This window comes from Lacerta agilis, chromosome 13 (genome assembly GCF_009819535.1).
Source record: "Lacerta agilis isolate rLacAgi1 chromosome 13, rLacAgi1.pri, whole genome shotgun sequence".
Classification (NCBI taxonomy): Eukaryota; Metazoa; Chordata; class Lepidosauria; order Squamata; family Lacertidae; genus Lacerta; species Lacerta agilis.
This window is the reverse complement of record NC_046324.1, coordinates 43675436-43695358: the sequence shown is the minus strand read 5'-3', so window position 1 is coordinate 43695358 and position 19923 is coordinate 43675436. Positions and strand designations below refer to the sequence as shown.

Sequence of the window (19923 nt, the reverse complement as noted above, 5' to 3'; positions counted from 1 at the left end):
GTAATAAAGAAATATGAAAGTACCATAAGTACATGTTGTGTGCAAATGAAGTATGCGAGTGAATGCAGAATCTCTGGACGCTTCTTTTTCGGTAGGCTCTCGACGCCAATGATGTACTCGCCCAAGAAACCCACAAAATCCAGTGGCTCGAACGGGGATGTGACGGAAGAAGCTGAAGCTCTGATCATTAAACCTTCTCAACGGGACAAGGAGCCGTCTCTTGCTAAGGTGTTATACAAGTCGTTTGGGCCGTACTTCCTCATGAGCTTCCTGTTCAAGGCCATCCATGACCTTATGATGTTTGCAGGACCTGAAATCTTAAAGTAAGCATAGCGCTGTCTTGCTCCCATCACTGTAGAGTGCATGGATAGTTGCTGCCGGTATCAAACTTTTCCATGGGTGGTTGTTGATTGCTTTTGATGCTCCTCTTTCCTTTATAAAGCAGAGAGTGGTTTACTTGGGTCTCCCAGCCATTTCCTACCTTCACACTCATCAGGACCAGAAGTGGATGTCCCCAGACTAGGGTTTCTGTAGTTCATACAGTGAAAATCCAGACACTAAAAGTTGTGTTGTTGTTTTTAAGTTTTCCCAAAGTTGTTGAGCTTTTTTGGCAAATCCACACACAAAAACCAGACATTTTAGCGATTTTCGCCCAGAGACTGCTTCCGACTGCGGTATTCTGGATATGTCTGGGGATTTCCATGACATATGGCAACCCTACCCCAGACTATTCACCACCTGGAGAAGTGCTGTCGTCTGGGGCCTCCAGAGGTGTGAGAAATGGTTCAAACAGGTCCTGACCTGGAACAGGTGGTTGACTTACTTGCATGACTGCTGGAATGGTGACAACACTTTGCAGGCACTTCTAGGACTGAATAGTTGAGATGGCTTTAGACAACTAGTTGGGGTATTTTTTGCAACACCGAGTGGCGATAATCCAGTGCGACTAGAAGATCCAAAGATGGTGAGCTCTGGGGCGCCAAGCATAATTTCATCCCTGCATTGCCAGGGGGTTGGACTAGATGACTCTTTGAGTCCCTTCCAGCTTTACAATTTTATAATCCTTAGACCAGTGATGGCCAAACTTGGCCCCTCCAGCTGTTTTGGGACTACAGTTCCCATCATCCCTGACCACTGGTCCTGTTAGCTAGGGATGATGGGAGTTGTAGTCCAAAAACAGTTTGGCCATCACTGCCCTAGACAGTCGATAAATTACGACTATTGTTGAAAAGAAACCCTGGTGTTAGCTGGGGACAAATTTCATGCAATATGGTGGGATTTTATTTCCTATGTGAACAAACCCTCAGTTACAAGAAGGGCTGCCAGCTGCTTCTCTGGAAATCTGGAACTTGTAAATGCGGGCTGCTTCTCTACAAAGTTATAGGAGCTGGGCTAACATTTGCTGTGAACCCTTCTTTCTTCAGCACCATCTGTGTAAGGACGCTTAGTGGTTGCTTATGAGTAACGCGCCAAAACAAAGAACTTCTAAAAACTAAGTTCTTTATTGTGAAAGCTATGCACAGTGGAGTAAAGTTTCAAGCGTCCATCTCAATGCTCAGCAGAGTGCAGGAATGAAGTCTTCCGGTTCTTCTTCCAGCAAAAAAGCCGCGGGATTCTAAATCCCCTCCTCCTTCTCCCATGTCCTTCCTGTAACCGACCACGGAGCGTGGGAACCTGACCCCTATCCCCGCTTTCCCTGCGGTGGTGCTGAGGCTCTCTGACCCCTTCCAAGCCCCTGCATCGCCTTCCTGGCTCCACCTCTCCTTCCCCGCTTGAGGAATGGTCGCTTCCGCTTGAGGAAGGGGAGGGGGAGCTCGTAAACAACGGACGAGGATCCCTGTACTCTAAATGCTCCCGCGACGCCGCCCGCCGCGGGGAGGGGGTTTTCCTGACAATCTGTATCTTGAACTTGGGCCATTCTTTAAGATACTTTGGGATTCCAATGCCATCATTCCTCTTCTCCTTTTAACTTTCAGGGATTTCGGTTAGTTTGCTTTGTTTATTGTCTGCAAAAGCAATTTAAAAATTATTTCGAAAAAGAACATCAGTACGTCAGTGCAGATGCGGGCAGGGAGGATGGTTTAGGTTCTGTGTTTTTCGGTTTAGCTGAAATGAAATGGGCAAGGTAAGGGTGATGACCGGCTCGATTAAAGTTATAGCAAGATCCTCTGCTCTCCCTCGCAAGTCTGGCACGCTTAGGAAAACTGCTGTCTAGGAGTTTACTTGGTGTTTCTGTTCCTCCACTTACGACAGCGGTTTTCACAGCATTTGGAGGCACTCTTGGCAATCCCATGAAAGGTTTTCAAACATTCCTTGGTGAGAAGGTACAGAACATCTTCCCTGAAGATGGCTTTCTAACCCTCTCCTGACCTTCCCGTCCACTGCAAAGTGGCTCTGTTTGAACAGGAACACTTTGTTCACATAAAACGGCGATTGAACTCTTAGTACATTTGCTCAGCAGTCCACGTAAAGGGGCTGTGCCTCATATGACAGTCAAGCGGTTTGTTCATCTTGTTCAAAATGAACTTCCCTGGTGCATAATAGCTCTCCGGGATCTTCAGCAGATAGATGCCTTTCGTATTGCCTTCCGCCTTCTACTTTTAGCCAGAGCTGTCTGGGATTGATCCTTATAAATGCAACATTTTTGCTCTTCCGTCAAACTCCGGTGCTTCTCTCCTAACATTGCACCCCGGAGTTTTAGATAGAGAACATGGGCAATGCGATTTTTAAGGAAATATTTGGGAAGGATGTGCTGAAATCTCAGTGGCAAGCCCACACTGTGCTTACTTTGGAACGAACATTGTTTTAACTGATTCTAATCTTATGGTGGTGAAGGGAGGGGTAAGAAAGCCAAATAAAGAAATCCACAAAAACCTCCCTTACGCATGACATGCTTGGAAGTCTGTCCGGTCTCGTAAGTTATGTATCTTTCTCACTTTAAATCTCCCTGGCTGGGTTATTGCATAGCAAAGGCAGCACTCTGAAATAATCAAGCGTCGCCAGTGGCCTCTTTAGTGGTGTCTCTGCAGAACGCTTTCCCCAAGCTGCTTGCCTGGTCCATACTTAGGCCTATTTTTCCCACTTTAAATCTCTGGCTGGGTAGCAAAGGCAGCACTCTGAAATAATCAAGCATCGCCTCTTTAGTGGTGTCTCTGCAGAACGCTTTTCCCAAGCTGCTTGCCTGGTCCATACCATTAAGTGTCATGCGAGGATTTTTTTTTTTTAAACCGCTTTTAATTTGCCCATGCGTTCAAGTATATTTTTTAGCAGCTATTTAATTGGATTTTAGGGGACTTTACAGCTGTAAAAATGTATTGTCGTCTGTTTCTTTCGTTAGCCACTTCAGAAATGTTTGCACTTAAGAGCTGGTTGGAACTCCCCCTACTCTCCTTAATTGGCCTGTTTCACGGCCAGAGTGTTTTCAGTCTCGTTTCCTTGCAGGCACACGCCGTCTTTGGACCTGTAGGGAACTGGAGATGGTGAACGTCCCTTGCTCACTGTCTAACCAGGGCTTTTTGCTGGCTTCCTTTCAAATGTCCCCCCCCCCCCGGCTTGCTTTGTTTGCAGGTTGCTCATCCACTTTGTGAATGACAAGGACGCCCCCAATTGGCAAGGCTACCTGTACACGGTGCTCCTCTTCGTTTCCGCCGGCCTGCAGACTCTGGTCCTCCACCAGTACTTCCACATCTGCTTCGTGACGGGGATGAGGCTTAAAACAGCTGTGATCGGCGCAGTCTATCGGAAGGTAGAGACCTGCAAGTGTATAATACCCTAACTCCGCCTGACATCACTTCATCCACGGGGATTGGCACCCGCAGTGAACTAGACTAAATGTCTCTCCCAATAAGCTTTCATCCTAAACCCCCGCAGTTGGCTTTTACTTTAGGCTGGGGTAGCATTGCTGCATTTGTCCCCAGCTGCATAGGGAGCTGCGGCGGTCCTCGCCCACATCTCGAGACGCAGCCCTGGCTGCAGCTGCTTACAAATGACTTCCACCGTAGAAGCGTAGCTTAGCAACGCCGCTCCTTATCCTTTTGGGGGATGCCTTACTCCAGATGGCAAATGCAGCCGATGTGCTCTAATTACTCACTTGGAAGAAGGGCTGTGGCTTCTTTGCGTGAAGGTCCCGACCAGTTAGGGCTGAGAACGTTCCCTGTCTGAATCCCTGGAGAGCGGCTGCCAGTCAGTGTGGACAGTACTGAGCTCAATGGATAGATAGTCTGGCTCCATATTAAGCCAGCTTCCTATGCTCTCAGTGGCGCTTTCATTCCTTTCTCCTTGGTGATGTTTGTGTTGAAAGGGATCCAGATTCCCCTTAGAGACACTGCCTACTTCTATCAGAAACGATGACAGGACAGTCTTACACGAGTTCACGCCAGCTCTTCATCTCCCCCAGTATCGCCTGTCCTGATTAGTAGTAGCTCCTCAGGGTCCGTGGCTAAAAGAGATCTTTCCAGTCACCTGCTTCGTGATTCTTATTAGTCGGAGGTGCCAGGGGTTCGTAGTGGGAGCTCCTCCTTGCAAAGGAATGTGCTCTACCACCAAACACCGTCTGCATACCATCTAGCAAGTTAATAAACTCAACTTGTTTGATGATATACGCTTATTTAGTTAACCTCTCACTATTTAATTGATGTTTCTGGATTATAGGTATGACCTATCCAAAACCTTTGGAGGTTATTTTTTAAAGAGAGAAATAAAAATTATTTTCTAAAGCTCTAGGCATGACGACATTCTGTCCCAAACTTTAAGCCCACGCTTGGCTTCTCTTTAGTTCATGTGTTTATATATACTGTATGTGTGTGTGTGTTTATCCAGCACCTTCGCTGCTAAACTCCTGCATCTAAGGAAGTAGGATTTTGCCAATCAAAGTTCTTTATGCCCCAGCAAACCTTCCAATCTCTGGACTTGTCATTTTGTCTTCCTCTCCTCTCCACTGCCAAGGCCTTGGTCATCACAAATTCAGCAAGGAAGACTTCTACAGTTGGAGAAATTGTCAACTTGATGTCGGTGGATGCCCAGAGGTTCATGGACTTAGCTACCTACATCAACATGGTCTGGTCTGCGCCTTTGCAAGTCATACTGGCTCTCTATTTGCTTTGGCAGGTAAAAGTACTGTGTGTCCATTGTTTCCTTTACTGTAGTTAAACAATGGTGCTTATTTTACTCAAGGGAAAGCCAGAATCCTGTCATTAAAGGATTAGGGCTTCAGAGTCCAGGATGGGATAGCAGGGAAGGGAATCAAGTGCCAACAGCTCTCTGTCTTGGACTGGTAGGATGCAGAGGAATAGTGGAAGGAACCAGCTGGGGAACCATCAAAAGAAGAAGGCGCAGAGCCCGGGGAGTGGTGGTGGGACAATGATGAGTGGTCACAGGGAGAAGACTGGGGGGAGGAGGTGTGAGAAGCCGAAGGGTTTAGTGAGCAGGGAGAATCTGTGGCAGAGATAAGTCCAGAATCAGAGGCAGAAACTGAAGCAAGAGAGGAGGGAGGCCAAGAAGCAGAGATGAGTCAGGCTTGACGCAGAGTCATGGATGTCTCCCCCTCCTCCTGTGTTAAGCTCCCCTCCCCGCTAGTCTCTCAGAACCAGAAGAGAGCTGAAATGGGCAGAGCAGTGGCAGGCTGCACGTAGGCACAGTCTCTTAATTGTTTGGGGAAAGCCCTGGGGAGACAGGGACTTTCAGTCTTGGCAACTGATTCATGGGGTCAGACCTGCTGGGGATGAGCTGCTGTGCTCTTAAGGCCTGACAATCAACCATTAATGAGCTAGCTCCAACTTTGAATGGTGTGATTTACTGGCAGCTCGCTCTTTGACACTCTCATCTAATGACTGGAATCTGAATATGCAAAGCTACCCTACGGTGAAGCCGAACACTTGGTCCATGCAGGCCAGTGCTGTCTCCTCTGAGTGGCCGTGGCTCACCAGGCTCTCGGGAAGAGAAATGTTTCTCCCACCCTCTTTTACTTGACCCTCTTAACTGGAAGTGGCAGGGATTGAATCGGGGGACTCTGTGCCTTCAAGGCAGGTGCTCTCCCACTCAGCACTCTTCCCCGGTGTCCTCTGGCTAGAAGGCAGGAGAGTGTTTCAGTACCTGCTCATTCCTGCAATGGTTCACCTTCAAGGTTACTATTTGGACCGCAGGTTTTTTATGCCGCATTCTAAACATGCTCTCTTTAGAATTTAGGTGCCTCGGTGTTGGCCGGTGTGGCTGTCATGCTGCTCCTGGTTCCAGTCAATGCTGTGATAGCAATGAAAACAAAGACCTATCAGGTAAGAGACTTCCTTTCTGCACAAGAATGATTGATTCCGTCTCTAAGGCACGTGCTGAGACTTCCTGTCTATCGTGCCGCACAGAAGAATGTTGCAAATTACCATACCAGCCAGTAATAGCAAGATCAGTATCTTGTGGTCTGATGTGACAGTCAACCATGCTTGTAAATCGCTGTGCACCTCCGGTGAGAAAGAACCTTCTCTAAGTGATCTTGCAAATGAGGGTTCCTCATTTTTCTTCCTGCTTAAACACATATGTTTAGTGTACAGTACTCAAGGGCTAATGACTCCTGGACCTGTTTTGCAAGGTTGGGCAAATCACATTGTTAACTAAGATGCTGCTGCAAAACTAAGATGCTGCTAAAACATCTATCAATGGTGTTTTCAACCTTCCTGTCTTGTGAAGGAGCTACTCAAGCCAGTCAAACGCTTTCACCTGCAACCATCTCTTTGTTCCTTTCCTATTGATGGCTTGCCGGCACGTGTCAGTTGTAGGCTTTGCAAAACACAGTTTCCATTTCTTAAAGCCGCCTCATTTTATAGCTCAGAGCTACAAAGAAACCCGACAACAACGTTTTAAAAAATGACGGCTACCGTTTGGAAGTTTTGTCGCAGGCCGACTTGGGAGAGAGAGCTGCCTCGACTTGCTTTTGTTGGGTCGTTTCAGGTTGCTCACATGAATTGCAAGGACAACAGGATTAAGCTGATGAATGAAATTCTCAATGGGATCAAAGTGCTAAAACTTTATGCCTGGGAATTAGCCTTCAAAGAGAAAGTCCTGGGGATCAGACGGGAAGAGCTGAAGGTGCTCAAAAAGTCCGCTTACCTTGCTGCAGTGGGGACGTTCACGTGGGTGTGTGCCCCGTTCTTGGTGAGTAAAGCAATGCTTTCGAAAAGCTGCTAGTAGATGGTATTTTTACACACTGCTGTTTTCTGTGCATAGAACTCTGCTTGTTGCTTGCCACACATCTGGGCGCTCATTCAAAGAGGGAATGCTACAAGAATATTAACATTCCTTGTATTTTTGTCATGCTGCCGTCGTTCAAGCTAGGAGATTCTTGTTGCCCAGTGTTTATTTCATTTTATGCAGCATGCAGTCCTGTGGCCTGGGGGATCCCTGTCCACTGTGGGAAACTTCAGACACCTTTGCCCAATTGGCATCAGCAGGACCAAAAAAGGTTGCATGCTGGGGGAGGGGGCAGTGGGACATGGTTTGTGTCCAAAAGATCCAAAGTTCTCCTGGTCCCCCAGAACATCACCAAACCAGAGAGGGATTTAGACCAGCTTAGAAGCTGGCCCAAATCTTTCCCAGGGATTTTCCTCCCCCTTTTCCTGCTGTCAAAAAAAAGAAAAAGGGGGAAGCAGAGCATACAAGGAGCACAAGTGCTGCCTTCTGACCTTACTTCCTCCGTGCTCCCTTCTTTTTGTAAACTGCTTTGAGGTTTTATTACAACCAGGCTGTATATAAGTCTTGTGAAATAAACGACGGCCCAGCAAGGGCGTTGGATGGGTGTTCAGAACAGAACACCAACTTTCCCAGCCCTGCCACCACCAGCCTTAGGATTGCAGCCATGGTACATGTTTATGCCATCCTTCAGCTTAAACAAATCCTACAGGTGAAACTCGAAAAATTAGAATATTGTGCAAAGGTTCATTTCTTTCAGTAATTCAACTTAAAAGGTAAAACTAATATATGAGATAGACTCATGACATGCAAAGCGAGATATGTCAAGCCTTTGTTTGTTATAATTGTGATGATTATGGCGTACAGCTGATGAGAACCCCAAATTAACAATTTCAACTTTGGGGTCCTCATCAGCTGTACGCCATAATCATCACAATTATAACAAGCGAAGGCTTGACATATCTTGCTTTGCGTGTCATGAGTCTATCTCATATATTAAACTCTGGTAGCTAATGAAAACAATTGCTTACATAAATGGACTTTTCCACGATATTCTAATTTTTCAAGTTTCACCTGTAGAGCAACTGCTACTAAAAAAGAAAGGATGTAAAATAACCCAATAGCAAGAAGAAAAAGCATTAATGCTGCAGGAGCAGCAAAAAAAGAAAACAAACAAACACAAGCAAACAAACAAAAACATACGCACACAGTTGGAGCAATAAAACCAACAGAATTTAATAAAACTGCTCTTGTCTGAAAGACTTGGGCAGTTTCAGAAGGTCTTGCATTGAAAAGGAAGTGTTTTAGGTTTAGTGCCAGGCAAGCCTCCCTGGGGAGGACATTCCATGTGCCACCACCAAGAAAAAATCTCCTTGCCTGGTCATCAACCACCTAACTTCTTGACAGCATCCGTTGTTGGGGCAGGGTGTTGGCAAAAAAACACCTTATGGTCTTTTCCAGCCTTATCTGTCGCTCGGAGCCGATTTGAGTCTGGCACCATCTTTGCCAACCTGCTCAGGGCACCACAGGAACCTCCTATACGAAGCTTACTTTCACCAGCTGTATTGGGTTCTGATTGCATGAAAATGGTTTGCTGCGCTGGGCTCAAACAAAGGGCGCCACTTGCCTGCCTGGAGGTGGCAAATAAGCCACAGCTACATATTAGGATAAAATGTGCGCCGTTCGGAGGTGTCAAGTGTTCTCTCCACTCAAGGATTCCTTTCCTTGAGTTGCTGCTTATGTTTACATTGCAGCAAAGCTATGAGGACCTGCAGAAGCACATCGCTCAGCCTTAGGAGACTTCAAAGGCGTGTCTAGAAATATTTTCACATGAAAAGCAACATTAAAATAGTTGGAGCTGAACTTGGGCCTGTCCCATCTCATGAAAGTCTCTGGGAGGTCACTTAAATTCCCCATGGGGCTTGAAAGCAACTGGTAATTTTAAAGCGCTGCACGAATTGGCGTTTTCTTACACCTGATTTTGTGCTTTGATGACTGCGGTTCATTGAGTTGTCCGTGGAGCATCCAGGCAAGGAGTCAGGCTGCTCAAATGTGAGTTTGGCAATCCCAATAGGAGTGTGACCAGTGTGTGTTTATGCTTAGGGTTAAGAAGAACCTAAAATTGCCTTAAAAATAATAGAATTGTAGAGTTGGAAGAGACCACAAGGGTCATTTAGTGTGACCCCCTGCAGTGCAGGAATCTTTGGCCCAATGTGGGGCTCGAACCCACGACCCTGAGATCAAGAGTCTCATTCTCTACCAACTGAGCTATCCTTACTGGATAAGAGTAATCTAAGCAAAGAGTGGCCAAACCTGCATGGTTCATCATGCCAGCACAAAATTCAGTAGCTTTCACAGTGCTTGATGCTCAAATTATCTTTCATTTGGAGGAAATTATTTTTTCTAGTCCTCATTGTTAGTACAGAGGAGCTTTTAGAAGCTGGCTGCAAGTTGATAGGGGTTGGCTTTCCACTTCCTAGTGGCTGCATCACCTTCACCCTCTCACCCCCCCCCCCAAAAAAAACACTGCCAAGATTTGGATAGCTTGAACTGTGTGCTGGATTTGGGTTTCTTCAAGAACTTCGATCCTGTTGCCATATTCCCATCCGTCTGGTGTTGTTGCAGGAGCATGGAACAGAGCAGAGTAAATAAATCCGTTTACATCAGGCGTACTGTTGGTCAATGGTGCTTTTGTGTGTCTTTGTAGATGCTGGGAGTAGAACAGGAGGAGCGGTATTGAATGAGCAATGGGGTATATTGCATGATTTGCATTTATGCACCAAGGTGAGCGCAGGCTTATTGTAAGCTGGCATGCGCCTTGTTGTTATTTGTACCCCTCCCATCTGGCTGGGTCTCCCCAGCCACTCTGGGCAGCTTCCATCAAATATTAAAATACATTTAAAATATCACAGTTTTAAAACTTCCCTAAACAGGGCTGCCTTCAGGTATTTTCTGAATGTCAGGTAGTTGTTTATACCCTTGACTTCTGATGGGAGGGCGTTCCACAGGGCGGGCGCCACTACCGAGAAGGCCCTCTGCTTGGTTCCCTGTAGCTTTGCTTCTCGCAGTGAGGGAACCGCCAGAAGGCCCTTGGTGCTGGATCTCAATGTCAGGGCTGAACGGTGGGGGTGGAGATGCTCCTTCAGGTATACAGGACCGAGGCCGTTTAGGGCTTTAAAGGTCAGCACCAACACTTTGAATTGTGCTCGGAAACGTACTGGGAGCCAATGCAGATCTCTCAGGACCAGTGTTATGTGGTCCCGGCGGCCACTCCCAGACATGTTTCCAAAATGAGCTTATTGCTTGATTTGTAGTTTTCCCACTGTCATTGCTTGTGGGTTGTTCATTGCTTTTGCAAACTGCTTAGAGACTATCCTGGTATTGAGTGTTCTGTATAAATATGTGGGCCATTTGATTATGGTGAGCCATTTAATTAAAAGAGAGTAGGGAGAGGTTGTAGGTGGATCACCTGCTTTGCTTGCAGAGGGACCCAAGTTCAGTCCCAGTTTAAAAACAGAAGAACAGGTGATGGGGGAATTCCCTCTGCTTGAAAAAATGGAGAGTTCCTGCCAATCCAAGTAGAAGGCCTGGAGTGGGGAACATTTAGCCCTCGAAATGTTGCTGGACCACAACTCCCGTCATCCTGGGCCATTGGCCACATTTGCTAGGGCTGATGGGAGTTGTGGTTCAGCGGTGTCTGGAGGACCAGAGTTTCCCCACTCCTGCAGTAGATGATACTGGGCTGGAGAGGCAAATAGACCAGGTCAGACTAAGGCAGCTTCCTGAAATCTTTGAAAACCCGCTTAAGCTGGACTCCAGTCATGGTTCACTGTTTGCAGTGTGAAACGCCCTTCTGCACGTTCTTTACACAACGATAATATTTGCGCAGTCCTGAGGACAATGAGTGACCCAGCCACGGCCATGTACAGGAAGCCTGTTAAGTCCACCTGGGTGTTCTTATGAACAGCAAAATAATCAAGAGCTGTTTTGAAAAGGAACCCTTTGATTTGAGTGCTTTGTTGCTGAAAGGTCCTCCTAAGATGTAGGCTGAAAGCATCTTCTCGAGAGCACCAAAGAGCAGGGCATAGAGCCCATTGCAAGTGTCTCCATCCTGTAGCTTTTCGAAAGACTTTATTCCAAATATTTATACCTGCTTATCCATCTGCATTGTCTATGCCATGGGGCTGTCATGCCCCAACTGAGGGCTTATCCACACTTTCTCTTGCCTATGCAAGGGGTCTGGCCTCATGGAGATATGGCAGAAGAAACATGTCTCAACGGAGAGTCTCTTCCCTGGGGCTAAACATTTTTCTGAAGACACTGGTTCAGAATACCAAAGTCTAATCTCTCTCCACCCCCAACCCCCCCCCAAAAAACCCCCACAGACATTCTTTTTACTGGAAAAATACAGCCTTCCCAAACATGGCACCCTCCAAGATGCTTTGGACTACAACTCCCATAAGCCACGGGTCTGATGGGAGTTGTAGTCCAAAACATAGAGGATATCAAGTTGGACAAAGGCTGCAATAAAAAACCAGGTGCAGATTGTCATTGATCTCTCTTTTTTCCAGGTTGCTCTGTCAACATTTGCTGTTTTTGTGACAGTTTCCGACCAGAATGTCCTGGATGCTGAGAGGGCCTTTGTGTCGCTGGCGTTGTTTAACATCCTCCGGTTCCCCCTGAACATCCTTCCCATGGTCATCAGCAGCATCGTGCAAGTAAGAGTTTCTTTGCAGGCAGTTGCCTTGGGCTGGTGGCAAGCGGGGGGGGGGGCGGGCTGCACCCAGCTGTACACAGTTAAGAGTCTCATGCATATTCTTTGGCTTCTGTCCCTGCTCATAACTGGAACGTGGCCCCGGGTAGACTGGCCACAAGGAAACGCAACTCCTGGGCTGGAAAACAAGCGGAAGCACTCGAGAGTGCAGAACAAGCCAGCGAGCGTTGTAGCCTTGGGGGGATTCCTAAAGGCCAAATAAGGAGGCGGGAAGCGGGCTGTGTTTTCCACATTGGCCAACCAGATGCTTCTGGGCAGCCCTTAAGCGGGGCACGAAAGCAACAGCTCCCTCCCATGGTTGTCCCAGAGCAGCTGGGATTCGATGGCCTCCTGCCTGGAGGTTCCGCTTGGTTATCACAGTTATTAGTGTTTGATAGATCACACCATAGATTTGAATTCTACTGCTTGGCATCTGTCTTGTCCCAGGAGACAATGGAAGAGTGCGCCTTCGGGGGTGAAGTCAAACTGTTGGAAGAGTTACAGCGCCTGCTGTGGCCGTAGAGACCGATAACAGGAGGGCTATAATTTGTTCCAGCTGGGGCAGACGAAGGCGTCCAGTTGTGCTGCTGCAGGTGCACCATGGCGTTTCTTCTCTGTGTGCTCCGCCCAGTGGTCATTCCACCTCTGGTTGCTGCTATGGATGCCCGACCTGTCTGTCTCCAAGTGCTGCAGTCATCTGCAAGGGATTCCCCACAGGGCAGTGTTGATGTTGCCAGCCTTCATGTCCTGTTTGCTTTGTAACATAGAGTTTGTGGGCCTGGTGCCTAGTGTATTGTACTAGTGCTTTAGCATTAAAGTATTGAGAGATGGGGGTTGTACAATGCCTGGAGAATTCATTTTATAAGGTGTCTTGTAAGACGCAGGTGGCGCTGTGGTCTAAACCACAGAGCCTAGGGCTTGCCGATCAGAAGGTCGGTGGTTCGAATCCCTGTGACGGGGTGAGCTCCCGTTGCTTGGTCCATGTTCCTGCCAACCTAGCAGTTCGAAAGATAAATAGGTACCGCTCCAGCGGGAAGGTAAACGTCGTTTCCGTGTGCTGCTCTGGTTCGCCAGAAGCGGCTTAGTCATGCTGGCCACATGACCTGGAAGCTGTACGCCGGCTCCCTCGGCCAGTAAAGCGAGATGAGCGCCACAACCCCAGAGTCGTCCGCGACTGGACCTAATGGTCAGGGGTCCCTTTACCTTTTTAAGTGCAAATGAGAAACTTAATAATATCTTTGCCTCATGCCAAAATGACGAATAAGATTGTTGCCAGGTGGGTCCATGTGGGAAGAGCAATTCCACAAAAGGAGGGAATTCCAACGGAATACACCTAATCCGCTTCTTAAAGCCACCTAAACTAGTGGCAGCAAGCACATCCTGTGCTAGCAGATGCCATGTGTTCGTTTTGCGTCGTCTGGCCAAAATTTTGTGAGAGCAAAATTGGCGGACGCTCAAAAAAGGAAATGCAAGAGGCATGCTTCATTCGAGCAACCTCTCGGCTTTGTTGCCTAGGCTAGCGTGTCTCTGAAGCGTCTCCGAGTCTTCCTGTCTCATGAGGAGTTGGATCCAGACAGCATCGTCAGAGGTTCCATCAAAGACTGTAAGTTCAAGGTTTACTAGGGGCCAGGGATGGATGGGGTGGAGTTTCCCACTTCATTTGCCTCTGCCACTTCCCACCACCAGATTATCCAGTCAGCATTGCTCAGGCTTCAAGGTGGCTTCTTCTAAGGCAGGGGTGGCCAACTCCCAAGAGTCTGCGATCTACTCACAGAATTAAAAACTGGCAGTGTTCTACCCCCATTTTGGGGGGTTCAAGTCAAAATTGTTGAGCTTTTTTAAGGGAGGAGAAAAGCCCCGTTTAAGAGGAATAGTGTTTAGCCTCCCTTGCCCGGCTCAGCTCTTTGATGCTGAATGGAACTTGTGACAAAGTCTAGTTTGCATCCAGGTATAGATGGACCACAAAGTTCTCCAAGTCTTCCTTTCCCTGCCCTATGCAGAGTAGTAGTTTTAAGCCTTGGACCATGACCTGGGAGGTGAAGGTGCATATTTCCCCCAACGCAGCCAAGAAGCTCACTGGAAGACTCCTAGGAACACAGGAACCTGCCTTACATGGAGTCAGACTCAGTATTGTCCACCCTGACAGGTTGGAGCTCTCCGGAGCTTCAGGCAGGAGTCTCTCCAAGCCCTCCATGGAGATTCCAGGGTTTAAATCTGTCGTTTTTGTATGCATGTAACCTATTTTCGGTTGTGTTGGTGTTTTGACCTGCATGAAAACAACCTCTTTCATTATTTGCTAGCTGATGGAAACAGCATTATTGTGAAGAGCGCCACCTTCAGCTGGTCAAGAAGTGATCCTCCATCATTGAACAAGTGAGAGTTGCGGCTTTCTTCCCCCTCCTCTCCCATTAAATAGTTTTAATTGCACTAATGCCAGGACGGGGAGCCTGTGACCCTCCAGCTTCTGTCGGACTACAACTCCCATCGTTTCCTTACCACTGTTTGTGCTGACTGGGGCTGATGGGATGACGGGTCTGCAGTGGCACACTTCCCATTGGCCGCTCCCAGATACAAACTTTTTTCCAGGGAGTGTCTTCCCTTTCGATTGCATTTCCAATGCCCTTTGCTCGATCCAAATGCATTCTCTATCACTGCCTCTCCGTGTCGCATCTCAGTCCAGCGGCGCTGAAGCTGTGTTCTCTTCCCACCCTCCCCTGCCCTTCATTCCAGCATCAGTCTTGTGATCCCAGAACACCGCTTGGTCGCCGTTGTCGGTCAGGTTGGTTGCGGCAAATCCTCGCTGTTGTCTGCTCTGCTGGGGGAAATGGAAAAGAGAGAAGGGCACGTCTCTCTCAAGGTACGACAGCTCCCCTGCAAAACATACGAGATGTAAAATTATAAGAAGAGAATATGCCTGCCCTCGATGAAATCTGTAAAGAACATGTGCGGGCTGTTTGGTGGTACGGCCAGGAAATAGACTCTCTTTTTTAAAAAAGTTCAGCAGCCCATATCTTTGAGACAGCTGGCGGCTGAGTCCTGCTGCTTGCTCAGGGGTCACCCTGGCTGCAATTAGGAAGGAATTTCCTCCTGGTTGACTAGTGGTTTTGGCTTTAAACGCAGTGTAAGGCAGTTGTGGGGCATCAGAGTTTTTAGGGGGCTAATCAGGTAGGGTATTAAAGTTTAGGAGGTTAATTATGCATAGGCAGGATGGGGAATGAGTCGACAGGCATTTTCAGGATAGTAGGTAGGCTTGTCGGTTTTTGCATGTCTGATGTAGATTTTTCAATTTCATTGTTCTGTATGGGACAATGACAATAAAGATGATCGTATCATATCGTAGTGACCCCACAGGTTTCCTGCTTCCCCTGTGAGCATGTGACACTGCCTGAGTTCCCTGGATGGTTATACTAATTTGTTCCATACACAATATCACTGCATCCATGGTGGAGCACCTTACTGGCTCCTGTTCTCTCCTTGCAGCGTGGGGTTGTTCTGTTAGGGGCTTCATGTGTCATGTGAATGTGGTGTCGTCCCAAAGAAGATTAGGGTAGTTTGGGATGAGCCGGCCAGCTAACTGAATGAGCTAGCATTGTGAGATGTCAGAATTGACTTGGGAGAGTGATGGGGGAACAAACAGAGAACATCATGGAGAGACAGTTCTAGGGGTTGATGTATCCTACAGGGTTTTGTTCTGTTTTAACACCTCTCAACATGGACCAGAACCTTGCACCCCTCAACCTCTCTTCTCTGCAGGGGTCCATCGCCTACGTCCCTCAGCAAGCTTGGATCCAAAACGCGACTCTGAAGGAAAACATTATATTTGGAAGTGAAGTGAAGGAGAGCTACTACAAGCGTGTGATTGAGGCATGTGCCCTTTTGCAGGATCTAGAGATCTTCCCATCAGGAGACCAGACCGAAATTGGAGAAAAGGTATTTAACATGTCATAGTGGTCATGGGCTCCAAAAAAAAAAAAATCCCTGCATTTGCTCCTGGGGTGTGAGAACAGATCCTGAATATGTGTAGGACTGTGAGAATAACTCCCAGGGCTCACCTGCAGGGGCGTAGCAAGGTAAATTGGTACCCGGGGGCAAAAAAAAAATTGCCACACACCCCCGCCCCCCGAGGCATGGGAAGGTCAGGTGGTACCCGGTGCAAAAATTTCTTGTCACCCCCCACCCCACCCCACCCCGCAAAAATGGTTTTACGTTATTTCATATTTTCTTACAAAGGAATAATAACAAGTAATAATAATAAAAAACTTTTATTTATATCCCACCCTCCCTGGCCAAAGTCGGGCTCAGGGTGGCTAACATCAGATACATAACATTGGTATAAGATCAAACAATAATTAAATTACCTCCTAAAAGCATCTCAAAATCAAATTAAAGTCTCATTAGATGGCTTTCCACAGGGTTAGGGTTGGGAACAGTAAGTGTTCTCTGAACTGAAATTCCAGCCTTCATGACATAGGAAAACAGCCAAGTGAACAGCTATTTTGGTGGAGGAAGGTCAAGATATTAACCAATATGCATGAAATTTCATATATAGCTATATAATCCCTAGTATAGTAAGACAAGACCTTCGGAGCAGGCATTTTCAAAAAAAATAAATCAGATTTATTTATTTTTTAAAAAAATTGTTCCTTGATCATTTGTCACCCCCTCCATTATGGAACACGGGGTGGCCTGCCCCCCTTGCCCCCCCTGGCTACGCCCCTGCTCACCTGTCCCATTTTCTTTGTGCCTGCCTCTTAGGTGAGTGCTGCATGGACCGAGACCTGTGTGTGCGCACATCTTTATTCCATTTCTTCCCTTCCCCCGTGAAACTGCTTTTTAAAAGTGTCCTTGTAGAAATGGAAATCCAGCCTTTCGCAAAACAGAATCCCTTTCCGCTGGACAGTTGCAGAGTCTCATTCCCACCCCCTCTTCTCTCCCCCAGGGTGTAAACCTGTCTGGTGGCCAGAAACAAAGGGTCAGCCTGGCCCGAGCCGTCTATTGTAACGCTGATGTCTACTTGCTGGACGACCCCTTGTCAGCTGTCGATGCTCATGTTGGGAAGCACATCTTTGAGAAAGTCATTGGACCAAAGGGGATCCTCAAAAACAAAGTATGCTTGGAATGCAGGTGGCTTCGTTCTGTTCGGTGCGGGGGGGGGGAGGAGATGCTTTGCAAAGTCCAGGAAAGCTGTTTGGAGATGTTTCCATGCCAGTCATAGAATCACAGAATTGTAGAGTTGGAAAGGGACCGCAAGGGTCTTCTAGTCCAACCTCCTGCAATGAAGGAATCTTCTGCCCAACTCCACTGGTCCTGCTAGCTAGGGATGATGGGAGTTGTAGTCCAACAACAGCTGGAGACCCAAGTTTGGGAAACCTTGAGTTAGACAATCTAAACCAGGGGTCCCCAGACTAAGGCCCGCGGGCCAGATGCGGCCCGAGGGGCTCATTTATCCGGCATCCAGTGACTGCCGCCACCGGCACGGCACGGTTGCCCACTTTCGGGTCAGCAGAGCCCTGAAAATAGCTTGTGGGCATGCGCAAGCGTCTTTTCCGGCGCACTTCTGTGTCTCCGGAGGCACAAGCTATTTCCGGCGTTCCGCCGACTCAAAAGTGCACTGGAAATGGCACTTGCGCATGCACACAAGCTATTTCCAGCGCTCCATCGACCCGAAAGTGCGCCGGAAATAGCGTGTGGGTGCGCGCTCCCCCACCCTCTGGCCTGCCACGCGATCGGTGCTGGAGGAAGCGGCCTGAGGTCCGGTAAGTCTGGGGACCCCTGATCTAAGCAGAGGAGCAGCACAGTGTAGCATGTTCAACAAATATGCAAGTTTCCAGGTCCCCACCCTGGCTCTCTTAACTGCCCTTTCTTTTCTTTGGGCACCTAGACTCGAGTGTTGGTAACCCACGGCGTTGGTTATCTGCCCTTTATGGATACAATCGTAGTAATGACAGAAGGAAAAATCTCTGAGATGGGATCGTACCAAGAGCTGCTAAAGCAAGACGGGGCCTTTGCAGAGTTCCTGCGCACATACGCCAGTGCGGAACAGAATGTGGACAAGGAAGGTAAGGGTCTCTCTCTCTGTATGCGTGCTTAAAGCTAAATGGACTGCCTGGGGAGACCTTGGGAACCTACCCAGCATGCCTTGCTCCCTAGATGATGCTGATCAAAGAATGGTAGAGTTGTAGGGTTGGGATGCATAATGGGGATGATGATATGGGAAACAGCAACAAGGTTAACCTCTTCCATCTCCAGAGGAGGAGGAGGCTGTTGTTGTTGTTATTGTTGACTTTTTACTTGCTTGCTACTCTAAGGTAAAACACATTTAAAAGCTCAATGGCAAATCTGCTCATAGGTTGGTGAAAACGTTAATCTTGGAGCAGATTAACTTTCAGGCTGATGTAACCGCGTGGAGTAATTTGCCCTGGTTGGGAAGAGGACTTGTTCAGTTTCATAACTTCCTCTCATGTAATCGGCTCCCCCCCCCCCTGTGTTGCTTCTGCCTCAGCTTTGACTGAAATTGGGTTTGTTGTGGCCGTCGTTTTGAGCGTTAAGCTCTGTGGGATGCTTTTGGGTAACAGGGTAAACCTCGTAAAACATTCTAGATAAGTTTAGAACCCATTGTTATCACTGCAGGCCTTCAGCTGTTTCTTAATAAAACAACCAGGGTTCGCTTTTTCCTTCCATTTGGAGAGGGGGGCAAAGCTCAGTGGTAGAGCATCTGCTTTCCATGTGCAGGGTTTCGCAACATTGGGTCCCCAGCTGTCGTTGGGACTACAACTCCCATCATCCCTGACCACTGGCCCTGCTTGCTAGGGATGATGGGAGTTGCAGTCCAACAACAGCTGGGGACCCAATGTTGAGAAACGCTGATGTAGAAGGTCTCAGGTTCAATCCCAGCAACCCCAGGTTGGGCAAACAGAGAGAGATCTCTGTGAAATCCTGGAGAGCCACTGCCAGTCAATCTAGATCAGGGATGGGGAACCTCAGATCTGGGGACAGAACGCAGCCCTCCAGGCCTCTCTGTCTGGCGCCTCAAAACTCTACCCAGGCCACACCCCTCCCTGGCACTGCTCCATTCCAAATATCTCTGCCTGGCTGGAATATGTTATTGAACACTGACAATGCCTCTTCCTTCTCCAGATGGAGAATAGAGTTGCGAGTATGTGTAGAAGCTAGTTTACAACTGCAAAATCTGCATGAATTGCTCTGTCCCCTTTTGGCCCGGCCCTCCGCTGGCATGCGGCCCTCGGATGATTGCCCAGTGGTTGATGTGGCCCTCAGGCAGGAAATGGTTCCCCACCGCTGAGCTAGGTGGGTGGATCAGTGGCCTGGCTCTGTGTGCTGCGCCGTGTTTCTGCAGTGACATTGGTGCAGTATTCTTTTGAATAGCAAAGCTTAGCCCTCGTTCATTTCAGCGGTGCTTGTGCAGCAGAGCTACCTGATGCCTTGGTACCCTTCCATAACAAGTACCGTATTTTTCGCTCCATAGGGGGCACCGGACCATAGGGCGCACCTCGTTTTTAGAGGAGGAAACAAGAAAAAAAAATATTTTTCTGGTTTTCCTCCTCTAAAAGCCCTCTTTTTTTGAGGATCAGCTCAAATTTGTGCAGCTTTTCTTGCAAAGGGAAAAGCCCTGTTTTTTGAGGATCAGCTCAAAGTTTTGCAGCTTTTTGCAAAGGGAAAAGCCCTGTTTCTTTGAGGATCAGCTCAGATTTCTGCAGCTTTTTTGCAAAGGGGAAAAGCAAAGCTTCTTTTGCAAAGGGGGGAAAGCAAAGAGGAAAAGCCCCGTTTTAATGGGGTTCAACTCACATTTCTACAGCTTCTTAAGGAAAGGGGGCCGTTTCTAGTTTCCAGACAGATAATCTAATCAGACAGTCACATGTCGCTGGGGAAACAAACAACCTCCCTCTGCAGCACATTCAACAATGGAGGCCTGGGCAAGGGGGGGGGGGTCTGAAAGGGAGCCGGGACTCTTATCTCTCCCAATCTCTTGCTGATCA

General features: G+C 47.9%; 1 protein-coding gene across 1 annotated transcript in view; it reads left to right on the top strand.

Moving 5' to 3' along the window:
- The window catches only part of LOC117056344 (multidrug resistance-associated protein 1-like), an 85963-nt gene that overhangs the window by 34619 nt on the left and 31421 nt on the right, over positions 1-19923 (top strand). Inside the window, 12 exon segments of the mRNA XM_033166569.1 lie at positions 96-323; positions 3568-3745; positions 4945-5106; positions 6177-6269; positions 6937-7140; positions 11745-11891; positions 13442-13529; positions 14227-14299; positions 14657-14783; positions 15680-15856; positions 16866-17033; positions 17808-17985. Of these exon segments, the coding sequence (XP_033022460.1) occupies positions 96-323; positions 3568-3745; positions 4945-5106; positions 6177-6269; positions 6937-7140; positions 11745-11891; positions 13442-13529; positions 14227-14299; positions 14657-14783; positions 15680-15856; positions 16866-17033; positions 17808-17985 (1823 nt within the window).